The sequence below is a fragment of the Oncorhynchus tshawytscha genome, linkage group LG23 (assembly GCF_018296145.1).
Source record: "Oncorhynchus tshawytscha isolate Ot180627B linkage group LG23, Otsh_v2.0, whole genome shotgun sequence".
Classification (NCBI taxonomy): domain Eukaryota; kingdom Metazoa; phylum Chordata; class Actinopteri; order Salmoniformes; family Salmonidae; genus Oncorhynchus; species Oncorhynchus tshawytscha.
The window spans coordinates 12,444,118-12,467,009 of record NC_056451.1 but is presented as its reverse complement, the minus strand read 5'-3'; the positions used below and the strand labels follow the sequence as shown (position 1 = coordinate 12,467,009).

The 22,892-nt window shown below is 43.5% G+C and overlaps 3 protein-coding genes across 5 annotated transcripts; 1 reads left to right on the top strand and 2 right to left on the bottom strand.

Annotated features, from left to right (window-relative positions):
* Nucleotides 1-3,176: 3,176 nt before the first annotated feature.
* Nucleotides 3,177-5,467, bottom strand: lysmd1 (LysM, putative peptidoglycan-binding, domain containing 1). Its single transcript, XM_024385830.2, has 3 exons — nucleotides 5,285-5,467; nucleotides 4,782-5,098; nucleotides 3,177-3,698 (listed from the first exon to the last, which is right to left on the bottom strand). The coding sequence occupies exons 1-3, from the start codon at nucleotides 5,465-5,467 to the stop codon at nucleotides 3,512-3,514; spliced, it is 687 nt and encodes a 228-aa protein (XP_024241598.1). The 3' UTR covers nucleotides 3,177-3,511.
* Nucleotides 5,360-9,180, top strand: scnm1 (sodium channel modifier 1). 3 transcript variants are annotated; one of them, XM_024385829.2, is made up of 8 exons: nucleotides 5,360-5,484; nucleotides 6,089-6,159; nucleotides 6,283-6,371; nucleotides 6,471-6,565; nucleotides 6,692-6,792; nucleotides 6,888-7,039; nucleotides 7,141-7,273; nucleotides 7,477-9,180. In XM_024385829.2, exons 2-8 carry the CDS (start codon nucleotides 6,146-6,148, stop codon nucleotides 7,598-7,600), a joined length of 708 nt encoding a protein of 235 aa, XP_024241597.1. In that variant the 5' UTR covers nucleotides 5,360-5,484; nucleotides 6,089-6,145; the 3' UTR covers nucleotides 7,601-9,180. The 3 variants fall into 3 exon arrangements, with proteins under 3 accessions (XP_024241597.1, XP_024241596.1, XP_042160550.1); XM_024385828.2 differs by lacking the exon at nucleotides 5,360-5,484 and adding an exon at nucleotides 5,747-5,889; XM_042304616.1 differs by lacking the exon at nucleotides 5,360-5,484 and adding an exon at nucleotides 5,975-5,993.
* On the bottom strand, nucleotides 9,156-22,592 carry tmod4 (tropomodulin 4 (muscle)). The gene is made up of 10 exons (XM_024385827.2): nucleotides 22,483-22,592; nucleotides 15,023-15,204; nucleotides 14,409-14,565; nucleotides 13,702-13,824; nucleotides 11,016-11,108; nucleotides 10,775-10,905; nucleotides 10,515-10,622; nucleotides 10,245-10,388; nucleotides 9,858-10,002; nucleotides 9,156-9,568 (listed from the first exon to the last, which is right to left on the bottom strand). Exons 2-10 carry the CDS (start codon nucleotides 15,128-15,130, stop codon nucleotides 9,546-9,548), a joined length of 1,032 nt encoding a protein of 343 aa, XP_024241595.1. The 5' UTR covers nucleotides 15,131-15,204; nucleotides 22,483-22,592; the 3' UTR covers nucleotides 9,156-9,545.
* Between the last annotated feature and the right edge of the window lie 300 nt (nucleotides 22,593-22,892).

Below are 22,892 nucleotides of genomic sequence, written 5' to 3'. Positions count from 1 at the left end.
TTCCTTCACTCTGCGGTCCAACTCATCCCAAACCATCTCAATTGGGTTGAGGTCAGGTGATTCTGGAGGCCAGATCATCTGATGTAGCACTCCATTACTGTCCTTCTTGGTCAAACACACCCTGGAGGTACGTTTTGGCTCATTGTCCTGTTGAAAAACAAATGATAGTCCCCCTAAGCACAAACCAAATGGGATGGCATACCGCTGCACAATGCTGTGTTAGCCATGCTGGTTAAGGATGCCTTGAATTCTAAATAATAAGAGTACCACAATCTAGTGGTCCAGCTCGCAATGACTCAGTACTGTATGTATCAAAGAAAAAAATAGAAGCTTATTTACAAAAACAGTGCACATCTATTGTGGAAATACAAGACAGTCATTTTATAAGACCCAAAGAGAAACTGATTACTTGTTAGATCTTACTGCATGGTCGGAACTAGAAGCACAAGCATTTTGCTACACTCGCATTAACATCTGCTAACCATGTGTATGTGACAAATAACATTTGATTTGTATTGATTTGTTATCACGAAAGTGTCAACAGCAAAGCACCATCACACCACCTCCTCTATGCTTCACGGCGGGAACCACATATGCAGAGATCATCCGTTCACATACTCTGCATCTCACAAAGACATGGGGGTAGGAAGCAAAAATCGCAAATTTGGACTCATCAGACCAAAGGACAGATTTCCACCGGTCTATGTCCATTGACTGGCTCAAAACGCATTAAGGAAAGAAATACCACAAATTAACTTTTAACGAGGCACACCTGTTAATTGAAATGCATTCCAGGTGACTTTCTCATGAAGCTGGTTGAGAGAATGCCAAGTGTGCAACGCTATCATAAAGTGTAAGGGTGGATACTTTGAAGAATATCAAATATATTTAGATTTGTTTAACACTTTTTTGGTTACTACATGATTCCATATGTGTTATTTCATAGTTTTTATGTCTTCACTATTATTCTATAATATAGAAAATAGTAAAAAAAGAAAAGAAAAAAAACATGGAATGAGTAGGTGTGTCCAACGTTTGACTGGTACAGTAGGTAGTGTGCAAAATGGAAATACCTGGGTAAAAAAGGGACAAACTGGTGAATCAACGGTAAAATCACATATCAAAAAGAGTAACCAGGCCAGATGCTTCTGAAATAACTAAAGGCAACATAAAATATATCTTGTACTTCTAAACTACACGTCTATATTTACTTAAACAGCAGAAAAGCAACAAATAGCAAGGAGATCCAACAAGTTTCACACTTTAATTGAGTATGGCTAATTCAGTGTTAACAATACAATACATACAACCTTACCACTGCCTACAACCTTGTGCCAAGACTAGAAAAAGAAAGTGCAATGCTCAGTATTCTTCTAAAAATAAATATGTACACCATTGCGTAATTGTAACAAACACCCAATGAAGACTAGGCTATACCAACTCATATTGGTTTCAATAATAAATATATTTTTTAGGGTCAACTTCTATTGTTCTCCAAGACTTGCATATTTTTCACATTTCTGACATTGCATAAGACACTACGAGGTAGCATAACTCACATGATCTAGCGCCTGTGGCCAAACATAACTTGGAGAGTTACAAGATCACACTAACATACAAACACAACTCCAAAGTGCCACATTCTGACTCTCGTCTTGTGTAGTAAACGGACAACCAGACAGTGCTGTTCTGGACATGGCTAATATATAATACGTAATCAATGTACTACATCTTGAAATAACTTGTAAATAGTTCATTGTTTAATAAGAAGTCTTCTAAAACTTTTGACCGGTAGTGTATAAGAACACCTACTCATTCAAGGGTTTTTCTTTACTTTTACTATTTTCTACATTGTAGTGAAGACATCAAAACTATGAAATAACATATAATTTAGTAATAAAAAAAATGGTTAAAGAAATCAAAATATATTTTATATTTGAGATTCTTCAAATAGCCACCCATTGCCTTGATGTCAGCTTTGCACACTCTTGGCATTCTCTTAACCAGCATCATGAGGTAGTCACCTAGAATGCATTGCAATTAACAGGTGTGCCTTCTTAAAAGTTCATTTGTGGAATTTCTTCCCTTCTTAATGCGTTTGAGCCAATCAGTTGTGTTGTGACAAGGTAGGGGTGGTATACAGAAGATAGCCCTATTTGGTAAAATACCAAGTCTATATTATGGCAAGAACATTTCAAATAGCAAAGAGAAATGACAGTCCATCATTACTGTAAGACATGAAGGTCAGTCAATACGGAACATTTCAAGAACTTTGAAAGCTACTTCCAAGTGCAGTCGCAAAAACCATAAAGTGCTATGATGAACCTGGCTCTCATGAGGACCTTCACAGGAATGGAAGACCCAGAGTTACCTCTGCTGCAGAGGACAAGTTCAGTTGAGTAACCAGCCTCAGAAATTGCAGTCCAAATAAATGCTTCAGAGTTCAAGTAACAGACACATCTCAACATCAACTGTTCAGAGGAGACTGCTTGAATCAGGCCTTCATGGTTGAATTGCTGCATAGAATCCACTACTAAAGTACACCAATAAGGAGGAGGGATTTGCTGGGGCCAAGAAATACGAGCAACGGACATTAGACCGGTAGAAATCCAATTTGGAGTCCAAATTGAAGATTTTTGGTTCCAACCTCCGTGTCTTTGTGAGACGAGGTGTGGGTGAACGGATGATCTCTGCTTGTGCAATTCCCACCGTAAAGCATGGAGGTGTTATGGTGCTTTGCTGGTGGTACTGTGATTTATTTAGACTTCAAGGCACCCTTAACCAGCTTGGCTACCACAGCATTCTGCAGCGATATTCCATCCCATCTGGTTTGGGCTAAGTGGGACTATCATTTGTTTTTCAACAGAACAATGACCCAACACACCTCCAGGCTGAGTAAGGGATATTTTACCAAGAAGTGAAGGAGTGCAGATGACCTGGCCTTCACAATGCCCCGACATCAACCAAATTGAGATGGTTTGGGATGAGTTGGACTGCAGAGTGAAGGAAAAGCAGCAAACAAGTGCTCAGCGTATGTGGGAACTCCTTCAAGATTGTTGGAAAAGCATTCCTCATGAAGCTGGTTGAGAGAATGCCAAGAGTGTGCAGAGCTGTCATCAAGGCAAAGGGTGGCTACTTTGAAGAACCTAAAATATATCATATTTTGATTTGTTTACTACATGATTCCATATGTTTTATTTCAGAATTTTGATGTCTTCACTACAAATGGAGAAAATAGTAAAAATAAAGAAAACCATTGAATGAGTAGGTGTTCTAAAACTTTTGACCAGTAGTGTATTGTCAAAATGAAACTCATCCTCCCAGCAAAACAATTATATCAACAGTGCTAACGATCAACTTTCAAGTACCAAGTCCATAGAGCAGCAGGTTACTCGTTAGTGAAAATAAGAACTCTCCTAAATCTGTATTGCCAGATTAGCTTGGCGGCCAATCCCTTTGATTTATGCATTAGTACATGTGTCCCATGATCTGCCTGACAGAGGCAATGAAATCACAACTCAAAGATCTCATCCTCTCTTTCTCTCAGTTTCTTGGTGCATTTGGTGATGGTGAGGGGCAATGCACCAAGTATGGCTTGCTGATGCATTCTGGGAGAGGTGACGACCGTGGCACTGTTTGACCTTGTAAATCGACGGTCTGTTGTCTTGCTGGTGGTACAAGCTTCCAAAGATGTCAATCTGTGATGGAAAACCCCAACAGGTGAAATAAACAGAATCTTGACAAAATCATTATATGAAGAGCTAAGCACATAATAGTGTTTCCCAAACTATGGGGCGGCGAGAAAAACGTAAATACATTTGTTTTAACTTGCTGTTGCCGCTAGATGCAGTTCCAATAAACAGAACGATTTCTATTGTCTTCCTACAAATATGTCTCCATCTTTTGAACCGTTTAAGCTTCAAAATGATATGACCCCATCACTCAAATATAAGACTTTGTTTGCCTCTACAATGACCACAAATGAATCATTAAGACCAGGAACTAATTCAGACTTTTTTTTCTTCTTTTTTTACACAGAAGATCATACAAAAATATTTCCTGATCATCTTCTGAACTTCCCAATACCTTTCTGTTGCATGTCACTTCAAAGCATACTTCCTTCAGATTGAAATACTGTCAGACTGATTTGCAATAGACTGTCTTAGCCCCAATTAAAAAATGGAAACTTTTGGCCGTTGATTACATGGTGGGGTGGCACATTTTTTTTATATATCATAAGGGGGTCACGGGACTAAAAAGTTTGGGAACCCCTGATAATAACATGCTATTGATGTCATGACATCGTCACATTGACACCCTACATGTTTAAATGGACATTAGCATTTCATCAAAGTTAAAGCTGCAAACGTTTTGGGCGACTGACCAAATTCAAATAGAAATGTGTTATAGATCTGTCACTCTCATTGAAAGCAAATCTAAGAAGCTGTAAATCTGTTCTTTGTGAACTATTTCTATGCTTCCTTTTCTTAAATTTCGTTTTTGCATATTTTCTCTTTCGGTTTTGTACACCATATTCAAACAGCTAAATACAATATTTTTGGTCATGGAAAAGGCACTTCACAGCGGTTAAGATGGTACAATGATTCTCCACAATATATTTGCTTGTTTTGTTACAAACTGAAATTAGGAAAAAACTATTGGATTTTGGTGGAGCGATTTCTGCATAGTGCATCTTTAAGAACTTTCGTAAACTCTCAGACTGACCACTAGTTTATGACAGGACAGAATAGTACGATATGAAGTTATCTGGGTGAATTTACCGTTTTTCTCCCTCTTGGCATCTTTTCACAGCTTGCTTGGACTGGCTGATCATACGATCCATCCTTTTTAAGAAATTCATTGGAGAAAGTTCTGATATGCCTTCTTGTGTCTTTTCAGAGTTGTTCACTGGCTTCCCATTTTGAGTAGAGCCTTCTTTACTTGTACTGTCCTGTACCTGGCCTGAGTCCTCCTCAGCCACATCTACCCCACTATTAGCATCACTGTTGTAGTCTGACAGCACAGGGATAGAAAGAGACTTCTTTATGAATATCGAGTCATTCGTGTACAGTCTATTTGCTCTTTTGATTTGTTCCATCTGTTAAAAAGAGAAAATTGCAGAATATGTGAGTTTATGAAGGTAAACAAAGTTATCACCATAGCAAAAGCCTACAAATTGCCAATTTTGAGTTGTCATGCAATAAAAACTCCTCACTGATAAACTGTCTACTGGGGAAACATTAAAAACATTCAAAATAGTCAATGCCATTGTCTAGCTACTCACAGATACTCCATATTTCAACGCGAGTCCTTGCAGCGTCTCTCCTGGTTGAACCAGGTGTTCAATTCGTCTTTGTCGTACCGGAGAAAGGTTGGATTGTACAAGACTGCCGTATGACCTCGTGCGGTTAACGGGGACTAGACCGTCTCCACTGGTTGAAAGAGGAGCTCGTTCCCCGTGGAACATGGTGGAGCTGGTAACTGGTAAGCTAACTAGCAGTAGTTTGCCAGCTAGCTAAATCGCCTACCATGCGAGTATACAACTAGAAAACCCGTATAATCGTTATTGTAGGGAGGTGCTAGCTAATAACAGTGTTAACGTGCATGTAGCTAGTTTACCTTATCCCGTCGACTAGTTAGCTTCTAAACAAACACTTACCATAAAGATTTATTCAGGCAGCTGTCAGTTTCCATGGCTGCCGTGGTATGACCAACTCCCATAATTCCACACTGAAAGCAGGAAGTAGCTAAATTACAAACGGTTTTGAAGATGTTTGGAGTAGCTAGCTATTAGCAAATAAAGACCTTCAACTACCAAATATATTTAGCTAAACCTAAATGTCGTTTAAAAGAGATGGCAATGATCAGAGTCAATTGAATATCCTCAAGGTAAGCCATCTTACTAGTTGTTGCTTACATAAATCAGTTTGGACGCATGGAGCAGCTTGTGACCATACATAACTGATTCAAACGTTACTTTAGCTAGCTATATGGTAAAGTTTGTCATTTGTAGTGTTTCATATTAGCTAACTAAGTATTTATCTAGTTAGATAACGTAGCTAGCTAACGTTCATTATTTATTTCCCAGAAACGGCGTGTTGCAGATCTCCTGTCCAATTTCATTCCAGAGGATGAAGCAGCCTTGATGAAAAATGGAAGGTGAAGCACCGGCATCATTGCTATCAACTGGAATCAATCCTTACCCAGATCTTAGTGTTGTTTTTATTTGGCAGAGCAAGCACTTATCATGAGCATCTGTGTTTTTTCCTAATTCCCTTTCAGATACACCTGCCTTGTGTGTTCATACCGTCCTGTTTTTGATACAGTTGACATGCTGACAGTACACAGAAAGGGGAAAAGACATCTCGAAGGTGGTACATATGAATGATCAATTGTTTTCCCAAGCAGGAAGCTATATCTAAACCATCTGTGAAAGCTGAATGTACCAACACTAATCCTTTCTTTGCCAGGGATGAAGTGGTTTTATGGAAAGAAAACTCAACTGAAAAATGAGATATCTAAACGAAAACATGAAAACTATGTTCAAGCTGAAGATAGCCAACAGGTAAAGCTATATAACTAGCTCGGTTACTCAGTGAAATATTTTGTCTTTGTAAACCTGAGGCTTTAGACTAGTGTAAACTGGAGTGTTGACTATGCGTCATGTTGTTGTTTTTTTCCCCCCTCATAGGAACCCTCTAGTTCTGCCCCCCTGTTGACACAGACACGTAAACTCACCCACCACGCCTTATTGAAGACTGTGCCATACAACAGTTGTCACAAAAAGACAAGGTACTCTATGCTGAAAGTGATATGTTATTGTGGAGTAGTACCCTACACATTATTACAATCACATGTTCATAGACCCCTTTGAAATGTATTTCCAGTACAAAGTCTGAAAAAGGATCAACTAGTTCCATTCCAGACTGTGACATCAGCCCCTCCAGCACAAGACTATCATCACCACATCAAACGTCAGTGGAGACGATAAGAGATACAGACATCATGTCCTTACCCAGTTCCAACAGTAATACAGCAGGTAAAGTCTAGATTTATTGTTAATAACGTTATCCTATTACAAATCTATAATGATTGTTCTCCCCTCTAACCCTTTTGTTCAATGCCGTTCATCCTCACTAGTCAATCAGGGATCGTGTCCAATCGGGAGCAATAATGAAGTGTGTAAGGAGTCTGAGCCAACAGCGACCCAGGAGTCGGAACCTATGACAGCTCAAAGGAGGAGAGAGATGGAGCATTACCTTAAATTGAAAAGGTACTGTGTACCTAGAAAGTCTTGACTCATTCAGCTTCACCACTGATCAGCATTTGTCATTTCATTCAAATTTCTCACTGGCTTCATGCATATTTTAAGTGTCGTTTTTTCAAATGTGAAGGCTGCAGTTATGTAAGTTCACCACCAGAGGTCAGTATGCCATCTTAACTTTTCTACCACCTCTCTTTCACTTTCTGCCTCAGTGCGGGATGGCTGCAAGACAGGAGTGGCCAGTGGGTAAAGGATGAGAATGTGGAGTTTGATTCGGATGAAGAGGAACCCTCATTGCTCCCATCCTCTCCCCCCACTGACGCAACAGAGGGCTGACCAGATGAGCAGCAGTGACCAGATCAACACCACCACCTTCCCACAATCCCTAACCCTTCCCTCAAACCCTGCCTCTGACACAAAGGTCCCGTTTGGACATACATCTGTTGACTCAACAGTTATGAAGCGCACTCTGTTGCGGTAATGACAACACTATAAGAGCAGTACTAGATCATCTAGAACTGCCTCCATGCTTCCCTATCTCAGGGAAGATGCATTGGTGCTTGAGACAATGCTTTGATTGATTCTCCGCACCCTTTGTGTTATTCCGTTTGCCCATTTTATTTAGATCCACCACCTCCTTTGTTAAGGCTATGCTTCTGTGAGTTTACCATAAATCAACAGCATATATGACAATATTACTGCTAATCTTGGTAGTGGAGCCACCAGTTAACATTCTTCAGAAGGTTCTCCTTTGTGACTCACCCCTAGACCACTCTATATATTGGATAACCTAGAGAAAGGGAGCGTGTGGACTTAACGTGGGTTAGTTTTAAATGATGACGTTAAAGTGTGGCAAAAACGGAGTACCTGGTCATTATTTTTGAGCTCAGTGCGTGACTTCCACAAGACGTTTGGAGTGTTTGTTGACAGTTTTGACCTCTTGTGTCGATGCAGTCTTATGTGTCATCAAGACTGATGTTATGGAGTTAAATTGTCAATGCAATAAGTCATGTTGATTCTATCATGTTACTTGTACTTTCAGATGACTAAACAAAACAGTTGTCCTCCATTGCTAACTAGCCACAATGTTCAATGTTTGTTTGAATAACCCAGATACAAGGGAGTAAAATAAAGCACTACTTAACTTAGAACTGTATACCAGGTCAGTTGCTAAATGCTTTGCTTGGTACCCTACTTAACTATAAATACACATGCACTTTACTGTGGCTGAATGATCAAAGGGGAATAAATAACCCCAGGAATAGCATCTGGTATGGCAATACTGACCTTAAATCATTACAAGCCTGATCCCTGTGTCAAATGTCACTCTTTATAGATGTAGCCGTACCACTGCAATCAAGGTTTCAAAACCCATCTCCCAATTTATTCAAAACCTGCTAGGTGACATTTCTTTACAAGAAATTATAAATGTTGCTTAAATTGAGCATGATAATCAAAACACATTGCTTAATACAGGTATACAATGACTGTGTACATGGAGAAGGGAGCCACTCCAATGGTATGAAAATCCTAAGAGGTTAGCAGCTGTTTGGTGAAGGCTCAAGAGTCTCCTTGGGTGCATATGGGTGCCCCCTCCCCTTCAGACCCTTTTAAAAGTTGGTATATTCTGGGAAGGGAAACTCAAGCCCAGAGGACTAGGTTACATTCCCAATGGGGGGAGTAAAAATAGGTCAGGAGGTTTGGGGATCCGGCAGGCTCAATGAGGTATTGAATTGTTCCGATTCTCAAGATCTCGGAGCACACGGTATACTCTTGTATCTGCTTGTACCTTGTGTCAGCTCTGAATTTTGAACCATGGAAATTATGAATGTTGAATATTATGTATGTTCACATGAGGTGATGAAATGGCAAAAATATCACATTCAGCCCATTAAAACAATTATTTAAACATTTTATTTAAAGTATTTACAGATTTTCTTTTCCTAGATATAGCACCACCACCATGTAGGAGTTCAGTCATTTTCTGAGTGTGTTTTCATGGCACAGTCTAGAAGCATAAACGACACTTTACAACACTTTTTTACAATGCTTTTATGATGAATTCAATGGTCTACAAAAAGCTGTTTGTGGTTAATGAAATGGAAAGCTTGGACACAGACATAGAAATGAACACCCGGCCTTGTGAGGAGCACAGAGGGTTTGTTGCGCCCCGTTGACAAAGCTAGCGCAAAGCTGCCAATGGCAGTTGTTTGAGTTGTTAGGTCCAAGGGGCTGAATTGACAGGCTAGCGTCTCGTGAGCGCAATCTCGTTGCTCCACTCTCATCTCACTCTCTGTTGACGAACTGGATAGAGAAAGAAAAGGAACAATATGAGTCAGCCAGAGTACATTATCAATGGTCATCCGAAAGCTGAAATACCTCAGTAACAGGTTAGAACACCTAGGACAACTAAACATGAACTGAAAATCTGTCATTATGTCAGAATTATAGCCACTTTCTGAGGGTATTATGACAGCCTCGTCACAAAAACCCTAACAGGAAGAATGTCAAGCACTTTAAAATTGACCATGTTAAACGAAGCACAACTGAAATACAATAATTGACAGTACGCATGCATTCTCAAGACACTCACTCATGTCATTGTTCTTGGTGATGGCGATGGCTGCTCTAGCCCGAGGCCCCTGCTGGGTGAAGTGGTAGCCGATCTTTACGATGCTGGAGTTGTTCTCCAACATGGTGGCAATCTCCATCTCACAGGAGTCCCCCAGTTTCTGTCTCTAGGAGTGGGGTGGGTTAAAGGATGAAAAGGATTTCAATAACCCCATAACCACACACAATCACAGCATTGTCTTGTTATAAGTTTATCATAGTTTTTTCTCTACAGAGTCTTTTAATGTCTCTTGAGAAACTCAGGGAATTTGTTTTATATTCAGTTGTTTATACAGCATACATACATTTGAACAGTGCTACATACGGTATGTATTCATACTACAGCATACTTTCTGTATGGGTGTCTGACCTGGTTGTCAATCTTGATCTCTGTCAGTGTGGTGTTGTTGGCCATGGCCTTGACGATGGCATTCATGCCCTCGCAGGTGATGAAGTTGGACTCGATGTTAAGACTCTGCAGAGTGGTGTTCTCCTGGAGCATCTCAGCAACAGCCTGGTTCACACACATCCACACTTATGTTACTAGAGTCACATTCATTAGTAACAGGGGGAAAATTACAATAAGGATGTGAAAATGAAGATTCTTTGTCGCTAGTCTGGGGGAGAAAGATGTACTCACATAGGCCACGGGGTCGTTGCTACGGGTAGCGGCAATGCTCAGATACTCCACGTGAGTGTTGCCCTTCATCGCCTCAAAGATCTCTTTCAGAGTTGGGATGGGAATGTCCTACAGGACAGACAGATGTCAATCACTTTATGCTGATTCAGTACGCCATAACACACAAGGCTACACGCTACCATCAAGTGATCTAATCCTCCATTGTCGAATTGGTCACGGTGTACGTTCAGACCATAGGATCTAAAGCCCACTGGCTTCACCTTGATGTTGTTGAGGTTGACATCAAACAGGCTGCTGTCGTTTTTCTGGATCTGCTGAAGGGTCTCCTCCACGTTTGTGGGGTTGGGGGGCTCGTCTGGGAAGATCTTGAATGCATCTGGTTTTACTACACCTAAAAGCACAGGAGTATCACAGGTTAGTGTAAGACTTTCCTAAACATGTAATATACTGAATACCGTAGTAGGTATGTTCTGCTCTGCTGGTCAACCTCTTCATACGTACTGTTGATGCCCTCTGTGTTGGCGATGGTACCAGTGGTGCCCAAGGCGTCGTAGTACTGCTTGTTGCTCATCAGTGTGTACATTCCCAGAATAGCTGCAAAGAAATGGGACGGATTTATATATATATATATATATATATATATATATATCTGTAACTCTCATTCATCATCCAGTAATATTTCCTCAGTTCAACATAATTAATGGTAGCTGTCAGCTGAGACCTTTAGCATGTTATTGCCCCAGTAAGTAATCACAAGGCCTTCATTATAACTAAACTGAGAGTGTATGTGACTGCAATTATTTATGAGGGCATTGTTTTGACAGGCAGGTCTCCCAATCTCAATTATACTCTACATATCTTCATGTAGAGAGGTGTATCTATTTCAACAACTGAATTGTACATTTACAGTATACACCCAACACTGTGCAGTACATTGTATCATGAGGTACAGTATTTACCATGTTATGCACGTGCCTACTCTGTGTGTCTGCTTGACCAGATAAGGACATTGTAGCCTTTCCTCAGTTCTCACAGAGAGAGCTGCAGTCACTGTCTCTAATCTCAGTGCCTCCAGGCCCTAAGGACGTTATGAAACCAAACAATGCGAGCCATGAAGACACACCAAGACCAATGTTATTCTAACTGAAAATGGGCCAACACATAATGAATTGTTGTTTGGCCCCTAATTTAGATGCATACATAGACATAGAGACCATTGTATTGTTCAGTTTGACACTACGCCCTGGGGACAAGTACTTTAAATTCCAAATATGCGGGTGAGTTAGCTCAGCTAAGCACTGCTAATTTTACAAGATGGGACGTAGAACAATGGTCTCCTAAAAATATTGGACTGGAGCTGCTGTCGCTTTGCTCAAATCCCCAGTAGAGGGCAGCACTTTGAATATCTCTCTCACAGTCTCATTAAAGACAGCCCCTCGCCACCAAACTGTGTCACACACCAACTGCTGTGACAGCAATCCCCCACCGCCCACGGGCTCCGACCTGGGGCAGGCTGGGAATTATGGGAGGGAAGGCCTTGTGAGGAGACAGGGATCCAAAGACAGCTGGTCTGGTGCAAACGTACCAATGTCACCATGCTTGACTCTACAGTAGCTTTACAGTACATCCCAGCCTCTCAATAATAACAACAATTCCCCAAATACCATCAGTATTATTAAGAGTGAATAAAAAGCATCAATTAAATCTCATCTGACTGAGTCCCTCTCCCTCCCTTGCTGCTGGTGGAGCCGGCCAGGCAGCTATGCTATTGTGGACTCAGATCCAGCCCCAAACAAAAGAGTGACAGAGGCTAACGAAAGTTTAATCCTCATCTGGACTCCCTCCAGGGTCAAAACTGTGTTCTCAATGAGGGGGTTAATGACAGGCTAATCTATGTGGACACACAGTTCCACTCCCCAAACTCCCCCACTGTCACTTTCCTTATGCCTATGCTCTGTGGCTGTGGCTCTGCTGTTAAAGGAAAAGCAGTTAGGAGGCCTGCCTCTCGGACTGAGGCTCCCCTGCACCGTGGGTGGATACGGATGGGGGATTTAACAATTGTGATAAACAGTGTTTGTTCTGGGCCATATTCTGAATGATATGTGAATAAGGGTGTTATGGTCTCACATGGTTGTGTAGCTCAAAAGAGGTCGAGGCGTGAATTCTCATCGAATTAGATATCATTGGGAAACAAAAAATGTACCGTGTGTTTTTTGGGTGACAATCACCTATATCAAATTGAACCATAAATAACTTTGTTGTTTTGAAACAATGTCAGAGAGCACATTTTGCAGATGTAGTAAATTATGAAGTCCTTGTTAGGCATTGATATGAAGTAAGCACAGTGTGAGTGTAAAAACAACCAACAAATCGGGTTGGCACTGTAAATGATGACCGCATATGAGACCAAAATATCTGTTCAAGCATTTAACATCTCCATTGGAAAAAAATTAAACATGTTGATTCAATTAATTACGTTTAAATCAAGGTTGCCTCTTGTTTGGTGTAAATTGATATAGTACCTTTACCCAACAGACAAGTCTTTGACTCCCTCCCCATCCCTCTTTCCATTCCTCCCTTCTTTTGGTGGCTCTTGACCAGCTTATTTTCGTGTTGCTGCTGAGCGCAGGGAATTGGAGTCCCCCCATGCCATGTCCCACATCCCATGTCTCTGCATGTCTGTATGTGTGGGATTGGGTCTGTGAAGCACTGGAACAATTATATTATGGACCAATGAGCAATGGAATAATATGGGCCTATGACAAAATAATAAAATAGGCCAGGGTCACTGTAAACAATTGGGTCACATTACACAGGGCCGGCCCCAGGCATAAGATTTTGAAAAAGGTCAAGTTTTTGCTGTGAGCCAATGGGGTAACCAAGGATAACCATGGGCTGTTTTCTCGCAACGCGGGCGGGGCCACAATGTTCTATTTAATACCAGCTGGGAGTATTGGGCAACATCACATTGAAACAATGTAAGGACAGAGAGGGATAGGGCGGCAGGTAGCCTAGCGGTTGGGCCTGGTAACCGAAAGGTCGCTGGTTTGAGTCCCCGAACCAACTAGGTGGAAAATCTTTTGATGTACCCATGAGCAAGGCATTTAACCCTAATTGCTCCTGTAAGTCGCTCTGGATAAGAGCATCTGCTAAATGACAAAAATGTAAAAAATGGATAGGTTCTCACCTGCAATGTCACACATCTCAGCGTCTGTGGCATTCTTCAGAGCCTCCTCCAGCTCAGGCTCCAGGGTGATCTGCTCATGGTCGGGGATCTTTCCATGGCCCTCCTTAGGAACAAACGCTCTCCCTGGAGAGGGATAGAGAGAGAGCGAGAGAGAGCGAGAGAAGAAGGAGAGAAGTAGAGAGAAAGACACATACAGAGGGACTGTCAGGGAAACTAGTATCCAAGGGGTCATGAGCAGACTGTAAACAAACAGTACCTATAGCACCAGGGGAAAACCTTTGTTCTCTCAGTATGTATCTTGTATCATATAACTTTCTATTGAGATTCTAAAGAATGACATGATTGTAATATTCCCCTTACAGTGGATTTGTTTTTGTTTTAGTAAAACAATGATTTGGATTGTTTCTGAAAACACTAAGAAAGCCCTGGTTTATATGGGCTTTGTGAATAAACTCCAATAAACTACATTTTCTATTGTATAATTGTATGCATCTCATTTCCATATCAATGTTACACAAACCGCTAAAATGACACTTTTAAGTCATCACTTATCATTACTTATTTATAAAGTTAAAAACATTGGATTGTTTTTCAGTTTAAAGCAGTGGTTCTGAAACTGTGGGTTGGGACCCAAAAGCCACTACACCCCCGGTGTAGTGTGGAGTAGTGGAGTCAATAGTGTTGTTCAGTAGTATAGTGTACCGTACCTTTCTTCTCGCCAGTAAAAGGCACTAGGTCATCCCTGTCCTCGTGCTCCAGAGCTGTTTTCTCTAAGTGATCCAGCAGGGCGTCACGGTCAAACGCCCCCGTTGGGTTCTTCTTGGTCTGGTCACGCTGGCGGTACCCGGCTGGCAGGATGGCATTCTGGGACAGAAACAGTAGGGGTCAGAGGGCATGTGGACATTGTACAAAGAGTTCTGAATCCTCTGAGGTTCTAGTAGCTGGTTGTGTGAGACTGTGGTTTTTGAGATGTTGGAAAATGGATTTATACGATTTGTAACTACAGTATAAAGCTGTGTAATCACCAGGAAATTCCTAAGTAAGTCTTACAATGTCCGAGGTCAAGGTAACATGGGGATTATGTTATTGGCAGTGCCTCAGTTGTGTTGGTGTTCTGGGTGTATCAGTGAATCTGTTGTGTAAGGTACGCCAGGATTGTGGGCTCGGTTCGCAGGGACACTCACACGTAAAATGTATGCATATATGAAAGTCGCGTTTGGATAGAAAGTGTCTGCTAAATGGCACATTACTATGAGCCTTGTGGATACCTCAGTCTTTGAGTCCCTGGAGTTATTCTTTCTACAATTAACTCCCTTAGTACCTCGGGGTCCATCTCCAGCAGCTCACACTCCAGTGCCTCTATCTCCTCAGGGCTCATCCCTTTGAGGATGGCATCCTCGTCGATGTCCCGGGGGTCGCTTTTTGACATATCTGCAGGCTGGCTGGGCTCCTAGCTAGAGTCACAAACACACCACACACCCCTGGGGTAGAGCAGGGCACTTTCTGTCAGGAGAAGCGAGAGAAAGGAGAGGATGCACTTGTGAGACAGGGATACAGATTGGACAGATCTTGACAGATATGACCTCTCAGATAATAATAGTGAAGGATACTATGTGTTGGTGTCCTATTAGGACTAGCCAGTGTGACAGAACCTGGGTAGCTAGGCCTTAAGCACACAAACTATTTTAATTTACTGTGTCTCGTGAGCAACTTATGTGTCACGACTTCCGCCGAATTCGATGCCTCTCCCTGTTCGGGCAGCTTTCGGCGATCGGCGTCGCCGGTCTTCTACCCATCATCGATCTACTTTTCATTTTCCATTTGTTTTGTCTTCTCTTCCGACACACCTGGTTTCAATTCCATAATTCCATGTTGTGTATTTAACCCTCTGTTCCCCCCATGTCCTTGTCCAGAACTGTTTATGGTGCCTATGCACGTATTCTGGTGTGTGACGGGTTTTGTTACCCATTGTTTGTTTGTTCTAGTTTATGGTGGTTTTTATTATTAAATGGCTCTGTTGGAACACAGTTTTTGCTCTCCTGCGCCTGACTTCTCTGCCGCCAGTACGCACCCTTTACAGAATTCCAGAACAACTATATAGAGTCAGCAGGAGCAGGTACCCCGGGTATAGGGGTGGAGGAGTGCATCCGGGAGCATGCTGCAATGCTCCACCATCTTGGCACCGCCATGGACCGTGTTGTCTAGACAATGGACCACTGGGAGAGACAGGGAGTTCTATCAGCGCCTCCACCAGCACAACCGGGGTCTCCATTACGCACCCCTCCTTCTCCTGGTCCCAGTGGGATTCGTCTCTCCCATCCCCAGGAATACGATGGGATGGCTGCGAACTGCCAGGGGTTCCTGTTGCAGCTAGACCTATACTTGACAACTGTCCACCCAGCTCCTTCGGGCAGTGAGAGGGTGTCCGCCCTCATCTCGTGCCTCACCGGGAAAGCCCTGGAGTGGGCCAATGCCATGTGGAGAGAGGGAGATGCGGTTTTGGACCAGTTTGAGGAGTTCACCCGGTCTTCGACCACCCACCCGAGGGTAGAGCGGCAGGTGAGCGCCTCTTCCATCTGAGACAGGGGATGAGGAGAGCCCAGGAGTTTGCCCTGGAGTTTCGGACCCTGGCTGCCGGCGCGGGATGGAACGACAGGGCCCTGATCGACAATTATCGCTGCAGTCTGCGCCAGGATGTCCCTCGGGAGTTGGCCTGCAGAGACATCACCCTCACATTCGACCAGCTGGTGGACTTGTCCATCCGGCTGGATAACCTGCTGGCTACCCGCAAACATTCAGATCGTGGTCTGTTGGTTCCATTCCACCCCCTCTCCAATACCCATGGAGCTGGGAGGGGCGGTGTGCAGGGAGACCAGAGGGGGTTCCATCTGTATCTCCTCTCACAGGCGGAGATGAAGGTTATGGAAACTCATAGCCACAGCGATTGAGTCAATGCACTGAGCGAGCTTCTTCACCAAACTAGATCTCAAGAGCGCTTACAACCTGGTGTGTATTCGGGAGGGAGACGTGTGGAAGACAGCTTTCAGTACCACCTCAGGGCACTATGAGTACCTTGTCATACCGTACGGGTTGATGAATGCGCCATCAGTCTTCCAAGCCTTTGTAGATGAGATTTTCAGGGACCTGCACGGGCAGGGTGTAGTGGTGTATATTGATGTAATTCTGATATACTCCGCTACACGCGCCAAGCATGTGTCCCTAGTGCGCAGGGTGCTTGGTCGCCTGTTGGAGCATGACCTGTACGTCAAGGCTGAGAAATGCCTGTTCTTCCAGCAGTCCAACTCCTTCCTAGGGTACTGCATTTCCACCTCAGGGGTGGAAATGGAGAGTGACCGTATTTCAGCCGTGCGTAATTGGCCAACTCCCACCACGGTAACAACTACCGGAGGTTTATCCGGGGTTTTGATCAGGTAGCGGCTCCCATTACCTCACTGCTGAAGGGGTGCCCGGTACGTTTGCAGTGGTCGGCTGAGGCGGACAGAGACTGAACCCTCGCCAGGCGAGGTGGGCCATGTTTTTCACCCGTTTTGTGTTCACCCTTTCCTACAGACCAGGCTCCCAGAACATGAAGGCAGACACCTTGTCCTGGCGGTATGACACAGAGGAGCGGCCCATGGATCCCACTCCCATACTCCCCGCCTCCAGCCTGGTGGCGCCGGTAGTGTGGGAGCTGGACGCGGACATTGAGCTGGCATTACGTGCAGAGCCCGCTCCCGTCCCGCTGGGCATCTGTACGTCCCGTCTGCTGTTCGTAACTGGCGTACTCCGTTCATTCTGTACTGGACTCGAGGCGTCGGGCGAGGGGCCTTCAGTACCTCGTGGACTGGGAGTAGTATGGTCCGGAGGAGCGATGCTGAGTTCCGCTGGAGGACGTGTTGGACCCTTCACTGCTGCGGGAGTTCCATAGTCTCCATCCGGATCGCCGGGGGGGGGGGCATTCAGCGGTCAGCATCGCAGTTCTTCTAGCCATCATCGATCTACTTTTCATTTTTCATTTGTTTTGTCTTGTCTTCCCACACACCTGGTTTCAATCCCATCATTACATATTGTGTATTTAACCCTCTGTTCCCCCCATGTCCTTGCCCGGAATTGTTTATTGTAAGTGCTTGTGTACGTATGCTGGTGTGTGACGGGTTTTGTTACCCATTGTTTGTTTGTTCTATTTTACGGTGGTTTTTATTATTAAACTGCTCCGTTGGAACACAGTTTTTGCTCTCCTGCGCCTGACTTCTCTGCCGCCAGTATGCACCCTTTATATTATGATCTCCATTGAGTATTATTGTTGCCAGTCCGCAGCGTTGCCTCTGACGGTATGATGGTAATAATAACTGTATTTCCAGTGATAAACACACATTTCCCTGGAGAACCCTGCTGTCCACATGAATGCACAGATAAGCACTGCCATAACACACAAACACTGCAACATTTTAACTGAGCACTCCTTTTTTCTCCGGAAACTGAACTGAAATGAACACACTCCTATAGAACTGAAGCTATGGATTCGAAAGGGAGAGGGAGAGAGCGAGGGACAAGGAAAGAAAATGTGAAAGCGAGGGAGAGAGAGTGCAGGTTCTTTGCTATTCTTAGTTGCAATGTGGTGAGCTAGGGGTATAGAGTTACAGAGGCGAGGATAGCGGAGCAGAGGGATGCGTTCCCTTATTTATCACTGGCTGACACCCGCTAGCGGCCCCACCCGTATTCCCTCTACACCCACCGGTGGACAAGCCCAGATAGAGACACAACACAGATCTGAGGTCAGTTTCAAGCGAGAGATGAGCTCAACCATGAAACAAACACAAAGCCTTGGCACTCAGTGGAGGAAATACCACAACAATATCATACTGTATATAACTCTGGCGAAACAGGTGACTCATAGGTATGAGTAATGCACCTATCAAGTGTGGGGTCAAATCCATCTACATTTTCAATTTTAAATCTGCATTCCATTTCATATGGCTCTTTTTAGGAAATGCTTTCAGAATTGACCCTCATTGTTGACCCTGACCACTTATATAGTAAATCAAACACAAAAGTTGACCTTTATGTGAAGACCGTACATCTACCATTGCAACCGAAACAGTTCTATGAGAGCTATTCAAGGATTACTGAGAAGCCCAAGTCAGTGTTTGGCAATCTAACACCCCAAGTCAATAACAGAAAACCAAATGCATCCATCAATAGGAAATCAATGTCCAGGGTGTTGAACACATCCATTAGCAGCTGATTGTTGTGGTGTCTAACCTTGTTCCTTTCTGCAGTGGTGTGCTTTGTAGCCCTTGATCAAGTTACAATGTCAAATGTTATTAGAGTGGCCACACACATCTTGTGACTTCTTGCAAACAAACACCTACACACCTTGTGACTAACGAATAGACTGTTTTCACAGAATGCTTAGTCTACCTGTAAATAAGGCTCTGGTGATGACAATACACTTTGACAGAACATTTAAAATTGGTAAGTCTTCTGAGACACACTGTGATTGTGTGTGTGTGTGTGTGTGTGTGTGTGTGTGTGTGTGTGTGCGTGCGTGCGTGCGTGCGTGCGTGCGTGCGTGCGTGCGTGTGTGTGTGTGTGTGTGTGTGCGCGTGTGTGTTGCCAAGTCGTAATTAGTGAGCTATCTTAGAATTACAGTAAAACATACTCTTACCACAGAAATACTGTAAAGTGTGTGTATAATAACTTCAAGTGTGGCATGTGTGTGTGTGTGTGTGTGTGTGTGTGTGTGTGTGTGTGTGTGTGTGTGTGTGTGTGTGTGTGTGTGTGTGTGTGTGTGTGTGTGTGTGTGTGTGTGTGTGTGTGTGTGTGCGTGCGCGTGTGTGTTGCCAAGTCGTAATTAGTGAGCTATCTTAGAATTACAGTAAAACATACTCTTACCACAGAAATACTGTAAAGTGTGTGTATAATAACTTCAAGTGTGGCATGTGTCCATGTATGTTTGTGTTCAGTGGAGGGGACACCTCATCAGCACAGTGCAGCTCTAATACGAACACTGGATCAAACAGCTGAGTGTGGAAAAAGATGGAGGTAGTTATGGAGCAAACAACTGTATGTACCTTTTAGTTCACGTGTTTCCCTGATTAAGGCGTAGTGCCAAGAAGCATTGGCTTTTAGTTTGTTCTCGTGCACATTGCAGGAACAACTTGGACTTGACTGGATACAAAATCAGTACAGCTTTCTCCTTTTCTAATTTGTATGGACAGATGAGGACAAACATACTCCTGAATGTAGCTCAACGAAGTTGTGACACAATAGGGCAACATCCAAAAATGAATCTCTTGATTCAACTGCACCAAAACCCTTGAGCCCATGAGGTTTGTTTGAATAAATAGGCTGCATATACTATCGCTCTGAGTTTTACAACGCCCTGGCCTCAGTATACAACACTACCAAGTGCAGAGGTTTTACTGTGTATGAATGAGACTATACCAATTCAGCACAACAAGTGTTCAATCAGAAACCTTTAAAAGACTTCTGACAAATGTGCTTGATAAGTGTTCAAGAGGCAGAATGCCATGTTTTGATTCATTGTGTCATTTTAATGCGCTTTTAACCAATCAGAATTCAGGATTTAATGAGCATATTTAATATTCTGGGAGACGTCATACTGGAAAGTAGTGCGCACACACCTGTCCATAGTATTCCCATTGGGTTTATATGGGAACCAACCTAGTATCTGAGCGGAACAGTGTCAACTGTAAAAGCCAGCTGGATCAGGACATTTCTTTCCATCCGGAATCCCAACCATTCCCTCCACCTGGGTTATGCCTGGCTAAGAGATTCTCTTGGTAAAGATAGTTATTTCATCACTACCCACTACTAAACAACATACCACTTCAAGCATCTTTATCTTAGTTGTGACCGCTAACCATCTGAGGAGTTGGTTAATAAAATTCCAGCGACCTGTGCTGCTCGGTGGACCTCTTGTTTAGCCAATCAAAACTTCAGGAAACTGACACCTGGCTGCACAGATAGCCACACAGAGCACACCTGTTGAGAGGAGTGGGGACCACCAAACTGATGCATCCCCCTATATTCATCATGGCTTTAAGTTCATTTCCCATCAACTGCATGGCATGGTGGCCATGATGTCCCATGCTGTTGTGTTGGAGAGGCTCTGCTTTTTCCACTGGTGGCATCTGGTTCTGACAACTCTCACTCTCACTTTGTAATCTCGGCTACTCTGTGCAGGTCCACTAAAAGCTTGTGGAGCCTTGGGACCAAATTAAGGGTCCACAATCTGTATGGTGATGTCCCATTCCAAGTTCATGATCCCACAAAGTCCAAGTCTCTGAGAGGTACAAAGTTCCAACAACTCATACAAAACAACTGTCTTGTTGTACAGTCCAAAATGACTGTACGTACAGACAAGCCACATGACTTGGGTGAAACTGGAATGATCATTAGAGAGAGGGCCCAAAGTGTCAAAGCAGTGAGTCTCCTCCGGTTGACACATTAGAAGATTTCACACTAGTTGCGGGTTGACTCCTCCAGGTCTTACTGCACAAGTGTAAAATTCCAAATCAACCACAACTTAATTTTAGCTTCACAGGTCAGCTACTTCCAACGGTGTAAATCTTCCCCGGCTTGTGTTGCGGCCTTCACCCCACACTGGAGTTCCACTTGGAGGACTAAAAGCAACATGACTGAGAATATCTTCTACTGTCCAACATGGAAGGGTTGTTGTTCAATTGAATTGTGGGGGGGAAAAGAGGCAAAGTTACCTGAAAAATGTTAATGCTCATATTTTTATTTTGCTGAAGAAACTGGTATTTGCCATTCGCCATAAATACATGTTTTGATGACAACACACCAATATGGAACTTTTCATAGCCTGAAAGCAATGAAATTGTTTTTCAAGTACAAACAACTGTTCAGAAAATAGTAAGAACTATTGAATAGGTGGGAATTTATCTTTACAGTAACACAAGGACATTGTAATTCAGTTCCAATGCGTCTCTAAGCTGCCGTAAGTCCACATCGTTAGCCACGGTGAAGACACATTTTTTGCCTGTTTTAAAGACTTTAACACAAATCAGCCACAACTGGCCCCAGAGACGACTTCATCCAGCCAACACAGCTATTCAAACGCCATGTGTTGCAGTGAAGTTAGCTGGGAGTGGGGGTGGGGGTGAGGGACTCCCCTTTAAATCTACCATCCCCTGAGACAACACCACAAACGTGTATAGTGATAGACAGCTATGAGATTACTTAACCACAGCATACCAGCAAAAGATCTTCAATTGAGTGACAATACTTTAGCTTAGGGTTTCACTGGACTCCCATAGAAGAAACAGGGAAAAGTCTCTGCATACTTCCAGTCAGATGAAAATGTATTTCATTTTGGCTGAGCGTTGGTCAGTCGACCTTCATCAGAGCACTGGACTCCCATAGGAAATACCCAACTGTCAACTGTCAAAGTCATGGACAAAATAATCCAAGGCAATTAGAAGACCAACACACCAACTCCTACAGTCAAAGTTAAGTATTCAAGCAATACCAACATAAACCCAATGTTGGATGAAATGAACCTGCTATAAAGTTGTTCAATTCTAATGTTGTCAAACTATATTCACATACTCGTCTCCCTAACTTTTCTGTCCCTGACAGTCTCTCACACACAGACACATGCACATTGGGTAAAGCTTAGCCCCAAGCAGACACATAGAGAGAGAAAGAGAGGGAGAGAGAGAGATTAAAGAAAGGGCCACCCTCATGCCAACGGTATCCCCACAGTTGAGAGAGAAGCAGCCTCCCACCTACCTTCACAGAGTTGCAGTGCTGGAGCCCTCTACAAGGCAAAGCCTGCTGTTGGAACCCGAGAATGGTGTTTCTCTTTTTTCTATCCCCTCCCACCGGTTTTCTTTTTTCTATACCCCCCTCCCCTCCACTCCCTTCTCCTATCTCCCCCTCCTCTCTCCCCCTCCCCTCTCCTCTCTCACTGTACAGCCTTCTATGCTGAGACAGGGATACTGGCAGCACTTTGAGAGGTCAGCATTTTATTACTCTGGCTTTGCAAGAGTGACTGTGAATCACTGAGCAGAGTGAGAGAGGAAGAGGAAGAGGAAGAGGGAAGGTTGGGAGGAAGGGAGGGAGGGAGGGAGGGAGGGAGGGAGGGAGGGGGAGGGAGGGAGGGAGGGAGGGAGGGAGGGAGGGAGGGAGGGAGGGAGGGA

Excerpts from the sequence above, each read along its gene's own strand:
- lysmd1 (XM_024385830.2), bottom strand. The coding sequence starts at position 5,467 with ATGTTCCACGGGGAACGAGCTCCTCTTTCAACCAGTGGAGACGGTCTA. Across the intron at positions 5,099-5,284 it reads CGTTGAAATATGGAGTATCT|ATGGAACAAATCAAAAGAGC; the intron begins GTGAGTAGCTAG and ends TCTTTTTAACAG. Across the intron at positions 3,699-4,781 it reads TGCCAAGAGGGAGAAAAACG|ATTGACATCTTTGGAAGCTT; the intron begins GTAAATTCACCC and ends TTTCCATCACAG.
- scnm1 (XM_024385828.2), top strand. The coding sequence starts at position 5,839 with ATGTCGTTTAAAAGAGATGGCAATGATCAGAGTCAATTGAATATCCTC. Across the intron at positions 5,890-6,088 it reads GTCAATTGAATATCCTCAAG|AAACGGCGTGTTGCAGATCT; the intron begins GTAAGCCATCTT and ends TTTATTTCCCAG. Across the intron at positions 6,372-6,470 it reads GGGGAAAAGACATCTCGAAG|GGATGAAGTGGTTTTATGGA; the intron begins GTGGTACATATG and ends TTTCTTTGCCAG.
- tmod4 (XM_024385827.2), bottom strand. The coding sequence starts at position 15,130 with ATGTCAAAAAGCGACCCCCGGGACATCGACGAGGATGCCATCCTCAAA. Across the intron at positions 10,623-10,774 it reads TCAACCTCAACAACATCAAG|GACATTCCCATCCCAACTCT; the intron begins GTGAAGCCAGTG and ends TCTGTCCTGTAG. Across the intron at positions 10,389-10,514 it reads GCAACGACCCCGTGGCCTAT|GCTGTTGCTGAGATGCTCCA; the intron begins GTGAGTACATCT and ends TGTGTGAACCAG.